The sequence below is a fragment of the Rutidosis leptorrhynchoides genome, chromosome 1, assembly GCF_046630445.1.
Source record: "Rutidosis leptorrhynchoides isolate AG116_Rl617_1_P2 chromosome 1, CSIRO_AGI_Rlap_v1, whole genome shotgun sequence".
Classification (NCBI taxonomy): Eukaryota; Viridiplantae; Streptophyta; class Magnoliopsida; order Asterales; family Asteraceae; genus Rutidosis; species Rutidosis leptorrhynchoides.
In genome coordinates, this window is record NC_092333.1 from 93,682,205 (window position 1) to 93,688,862 (window position 6,658).

The window sequence follows — 6,658 nt, forward strand, 5'->3', positions numbered from 1 at the left end:
TTTAAAATAAAGTGCATGTATTCTCAGCCCAAAAATATAGATTGCAAAAGCAATTAAAAAGGGAGCAAATGAAACTCACCTTAGCAGCATATAAAGTTGTTCATCAAAATGTGATCGAAACTCGGATTACCAATTAATCGTAGATCTCAACCTAGAGAACATATGTTGGTCAATAAATGTCTATCAAGCTAGGTCAGGTCATAGTGTATCACAATCCTAATGCTCGAGATCGACATACAAAAGTTGTCCAAATCTGTTCAAAAAGTCAATTTTGACAATAGTTCAACAAACGAGACGTACCTTATATAAGGATTCATTTACTCGGCTGGTAATATTTAAAAATCCATTTTATCAATCTTGTGAACAAGTTGTTTAAATCTTAATTGCAGATTCAAAAGTAATTTCAATTAACGTCAATCATAATTCAGTTGATCATATCTTTTAATCCGTTCATCGAAACTATTCGATATCTAAATGAAAAGTTATCGATTTTTTGTCAGCTTTCCAAAAACATATATATCATATACCTTTTACCAGTAATATATGTATTTACTTCGTGATTCATCATAACTGTTTAACGACAAAATTTAGCATACAAGCATACATAAATATATATACTCGAGCACTAGACATGGATACACAATTAATATATAAAAGATAAGATATGAATGCTTACGTATCAATATTGTGATTTAATATTGTAGGAAAGTACGTAGACGCAACGGAGATGATAAACAATAGGTTTAATTCACAAATATACCCCCGAACATTACCCATAACCTCCTTGGCTATAACCCATAATTTCCTTAGCTCTATCCCGCTTGAAAACCATTTTGAAAGTGACACGCTCATAACCTCGTCGTAGTATTTTATGTATAATACTAATTAATAATACTAATAATAATAAGATTAATAATAATATTAATCTTAATAATAATAATAATAATAATAATAATAATAATAATAATAATAATAATAATAATAATAATAATATAAATAAAATAAATAAATACTTACGGAGTAATATATATCAGAGAAAAGAGTGTGCCACAAACGAACTGAAAACTTCGAAATTTATAGACCTGGCCTGAAATAGTACCCCATGCGATCGCATGGGGTTTAGCCTTCTTGGCCATGCGATCACATGGCTAAGGGATCCAGCTCACATTGTTTTAACATTTTGCTTGTCGACATGTTTTTATAATATAAATATAATATATTTAATTTATATAATTAATTATATATTATATTAAATTCACGTGCATAGTTGATTTGTAATTTTTGTTCCGATAAGTCGTACGTCGTCACTCGACTTATGTCCCGGTTCCGGTTTTTCGAATGTCCTTTCGTACATTTAGAAAACTTGCATTTCACGTTTCGTGTCACGTACCTTTGTCAAAATATAGTCTTAAATTATCCATAAACTATACCACTCAAAGTATATCTTAATCTTTCGAGTGTTTTGGTCATTTACTTCTATAAATCATTGTCTCGTTATTTGTTAAAATACATTTTAAAATAGTGTTTACTGTAGCAAAGTTTTTTTACTGTAGCAAATAGTGATTTTCGAAAACACTGTAGCTTTTCGGGTATCGTAGCAATTCGAAAATACTGTAGCAAATTAGTGTTTTACTGGTTCATCTTATACGTTTTAGTTAACTTATCTAAATATCAATCAGATAATTAAACCGATAAGGTTAATGCACAGTATCATTTTCATAACACTTTGTTACGTTTTCAAGTTATAGCATATGTATCTATAATTGTTCGCGAATTGTTAAGAACAATCGAAGGGTAATTGAATAGTTCAAAATTTTGAGATTCAACTTCATAGACTTTGCTTATCGTGTCGAAAATGTTAAAGATTAAGTTTAAATTTGGTCAGAAATTTCCGGGTCATAACATCCTCCCACCTACGAGTAGGTCTACCCCTTCTCATTACATCGTCAACGGTAAGTGCCTCAACCTTCCTAACAGGGGCAGTAAGAGGCCGCCTCTTCACGTGTCCAAACCATCGAAGTCGTTCCTCTCTTAGCTTGTCAATGATACTTCTAACATTCAGGTTCTCCCTAAATACACTATTTAGAATCATATCCAACATAGTTTTATCGCATGTCCACCTAAGCATCCGCATCTCTGCCACCTCCATTCTTCTTTCTTGTGCCTTCGTCATTGGCCAACACTCTGATCCATATAACATGGCAGGTCTAATTGCCACCTTGAAGAATTTCCCTTTCAGCTGAAGGGGGATCTTCTTGTCTCATAAGACTCTAGTCGCCGCTCTCCACTTCAACCACCCTACTTAAATACGGTGTGACACGTCTTCATCTATCATCCCCGATTTGTGGAGCACCGAGCCTAGGTATCTAAACGAAGTTTGTGGATGCAAGATTTGGTCTCTAGTGCAGATGTTCACTCCATCATCTTATTCATCATTGTTCCTATCGAAATCACATCTAAGGTATTCTGGTTTTTGTCTACTAATATGTATCCCATTCCTTTCTAAGGCCACCCTCCATTGCTCAAGTCTTCTATTAAGATCATCCTTGGATTCGAAAAAAAGCACAATATCATCGGTAAAAATCAAGCACCAATGAATACACTCTTGTATTCCTCGAGAAAGCTCGTCAAGGATCAAAGCGAAAAGAAACGGGCTAAGGGCCGATCCCTGATGCAAGCCTACTTCTATTGGGAAAACTTTGGCATTCCCCACCGGCGTTCGAACGCAGGACTTCTCCCCTTCGTACATATCCCTAATAACACTAATATATCTACTCGGGATACTTCTACCAATAAGAGTCTTCCAAATCAAGTTTCGCGGGACGCAATCGTAGGCCTTTTCCAAGTCTAAGAAAATCATCTCTAGGTTCTTTTGCTTTTTTCTATACTTCTCCATCAGGTTCCTAATAATATGGATTGCTTCTATCGAGGAGCGCCCTGACATGAAACCAAATTGGTTCTCTAAAACATTTATTTCGCGTCGAAGTCTAGTCTCAATCACTCTCTCCCAAAGCTTCATAGTATGAAAAAGTAGTTTTATGCCACTATAATTACCGCAAATTTGAGCATCCCTTTGTTCTTATAGATGGGAATAGACCATAAAGATTTGATATTGAATCAGAAGAAAAACGCAAAATCCTTGTAAAATACATCTCGTCATATACAATTCGAAATCCAGGCATTCAATTGGTCGATTTCTGAACGATTAATAAAACAATGTAATTGTAAGAAAAATATACGATTAATGAAACGCTTACATGGATTGTTTAGCGAGTGAAAATCAGGGTACCAGTAGGTATTAGCAATTCGAAGAAAAGTAATAATAAGAATGAACAAATACAAAGCATAAAAGAAAAAATTAAGTTTGAATTAAATTAATGTAATAATTTCGATCATATACTAAGTGGGAAATCAATGGACGATCAAATATATGATAGAATCTGATTTTGAAGAATACTATTATTTTGGATAGTTGCGATATAACGGTCGTTTATTAAGGAAGCATTCGATTAATGAGAGATTATGAATATATCTACTCTAGTAATTTTTGTATTGATCGAATGGTATTTAAGACATTTCAAGTTATGGTTAGCTAATCACCTTTATTTATTAGCTAATCTTGAAAATTGATGGCCATGATTAAATCTTTGTGTTGATCCTATGATCATAAAAAGATTCAATTTTTTAAAGAAGAGAGATATTGCTCCTCTTTAATATATTAGAGATTTGACTTTCACATCCCCTACCTTCAACATCCATGTAGGAGGGGTATAAATGCTCTAAGATTTAGCAGTGTTATGCCTTGGAAATTTAGTACGTGGATGGGGTATAAATGCTATAAGAATTATTATTGTTATGCAATGGTAATTTAGGGGTGTGTATGGTGCATATTCGGACTAAATCAAATTATACCTGATGAATTGATTCAAAACTCGAATTTGGACATTATTGAGAATCGAGGACCGAACTACTTATACATTGTTCAATTTCGGCCCGATTTCTAGTTTCGATCTGAGCGCTTTAAGTGAAAACCTAACCAGAATATCAAAAATAAATTTAAAGATAAAATAGTATTCGAATTCAACTCAATGTAAACCACCCAAATCAAAGGTCTTGTGAGACATAGAGGTACAAGGAGTATCTCCAAATATTAATACTCTACGTTTCAACGCTATAATATTTTATTTCACTTTCAGGGCATAACACACTCGAAGAGGTGTCTTGTGTGAGTTTTAGTGATTCGGCTGCTCAAGACTCGGACTTAGTTAGCTTAGGCTTTTTGTTTATTTTTAGGAAAAGTTTACTACTTCTGAGCTTTGGTTTGCGTTTGTATTGATTGTATTTGTGTTCGCTTTTTTCATTGATTAATAAAAACGTTCGGTTATATGTTATCGTTATTTTAGTAAATAAAAAATTAAAAATTCGTTGATAAGATATAATTTAAATGTCAATGTCAATTCTTTTGGTAGATACTCGTATAATTCAAGCGAGAGAGAGTTCAGAGTCATAGATAAACTCGAATAGTATATTAAATTAAATAAAGGAATATGAACTTTTTGGTTCGATCCATTTTTTTGGGGTTTGACACGGACCAGATTAAGACCCAAAATATTGAAAATTCACAAACTAAGGATAGAATCAAATATCCTCGATATTTTGATTTACGTTCGGTTCTTCCTCGATCTTCGAGTTTTTTATAACCTTGCACACTCCTCCTTAGTATACATAAACTCATACTTTTTCTAACATTATTAGACCACTCCCAGCGGCCCGCCCTCCACCATGTCTTGCCTGCCTCCATTCGAGGGCGCCGATGGCATTCCGGCCGCCCTCCTATTCTCTCTCCCGTTTTGCCCGCTGATTTTTCAGCAAATAACAGAGTTGAGGACGAAGGTTTGTGTCTTTTTTGCAATGCAATCATGTGTAATTTCAATTTTAATTTTCATGTGTATTTTTTTTTTTTTTTTTTTTTTTTTTTTTTTTTGTAAATTCACATCATGAAAAATGTAAGTTAAAGAAGTGGTGAGGTTCAAGAAGTGGGTGAGGTTGAAGATGAGTTAGGTAGTTGTAATTTATTTAGTTTTATATTTTATATTTATATGGGACCCAATAAAAATTGATGGTTGCTATAAAATTGGGAGTTTTATACGAGTATTTTTTTTTCTTTTTTATTTTAATCATTATTTCATATATTTGATTTGTAAATTATTTATTTTTACCTCTAATGTACTTTTAATAATAATAATAATAATAATAAATAAAATAAAATTTTTAAGATATATGTCATGGTTGGAAATGGTGTGTTAGACCACATGTTATGCTGTTGCCACCCACCTCGCCAGCAACCGCCAGCGGGTCACCACCATCACCAACAATCCGCCAGTGGCTCCTACAACGGGAGAAAATCGCGAAAATGGTGGGGCCCACATGAAATTTGAATGTATGAATGAGCCGTTGGTTTTTTTTTCCAATCCATTATATATATATATATATATATATATATATATATATATATATATATATATATATATATATATATATATATATACATACACCACCATTACTTAACCATTTCAATTTGAATGTAATCGTTTTTATGTAATTTATTTTAGTTTAAAAGTGTTATTTCTTTTAGTAAAATATTATTTGTATTTATTTATTGTATTTATTTAATAATTTTAAATTGGTTAAATTTTGAAATGCAGTGTAAGATAGTGAGGGTATAGTGAAAGGAATGTTAAAATGTTTGTGCTGATGTGACACTAATGTGGAGGAGAGAAATTCAGTGAAAATCAAGAACGATAGTAGGTGGTCTTATGAGAGTGTTATGAGAGAAAGTAGCGAGGAAGGTAAAGAGAGAAAGCTGATATGGTGTTGAGGAAATGTTGAAGAATGTGACATGGTTCGAAGTTATTATATATATATATATATATATATATATATATATATATATATATATATATATATATATATATATATATATATATATATATATATATATAGCCATGTTGAGTAAAGAACTGTACTTTTTCCCATAATAATATCAAGTCACATGCATGCAGAGGCGAAACTCCTTGGGGGCAGGGGCACCGCCCCTAGTGGATTTTTTTTCAGTATAAAAATTTTGAAATTTTTTAACTTTGCCTCCTGTGAATTTTTGTTTGCTCCAAAACCTACATATATTGCTCTAAAACCTTCAAATTTTGCCTAAAATTTTTCAACTTTTGTCTTAAAACTTTCAAATTTTGCTTCAAAACCTTCAACTTTTGCTCAAAAACCTTTATAATTTGTCTAAAAACCTTAATTTTTTGCTTCAAAACTTTCATATTTTGTCCAAAAAATTTGCTACGATTTTTTTTTTTAATTTTTAATTTTTTTTTGCCTTGAAAAAAATCCTATTACGTTAGTGCATGCATACTAAAAGAAAACTTGTTACTTTGTTAGATTCCGAATGAACAATGCTATTGTCTCTTATTATAACATAAATAGGGCAAGTCCGGTTCACTAATCAAAAGCAAGTGATGTGTTTCGTTTGAGTAAAACATATCAGGTTATTTGCGATGCCCGGTCACAATCACTCTCCTCCCATGGCATATAAATGTTTGTAGCCGATATATAACGAATATGACACTTTAACTGAATCATAAAACCTTGAGAT

At 32.3% G+C, this 6,658-nt stretch overlaps 1 protein-coding gene across 1 annotated transcript; it reads right to left on the minus strand.

The window, feature by feature from the left end:
- Positions 1-2,425: 2,425 nt before the first annotated feature.
- On the minus strand, positions 2,426-2,896 carry LOC139887180 (secreted RxLR effector protein 78-like). The gene has a single exon (XM_071870640.1). It carries the CDS (start codon positions 2,894-2,896, stop codon positions 2,426-2,428), a length of 471 nt encoding a protein of 156 aa, XP_071726741.1.
- Between the last annotated feature and the right edge of the window lie 3,762 nt (positions 2,897-6,658).

Excerpts from the sequence above, each read along its gene's own strand:
- LOC139887180 (XM_071870640.1), bottom strand. The coding sequence starts at position 2,896 with ATGGAGAAGTATAGAAAAAAGCAAAAGAACCTAGAGATGATTTTCTTA.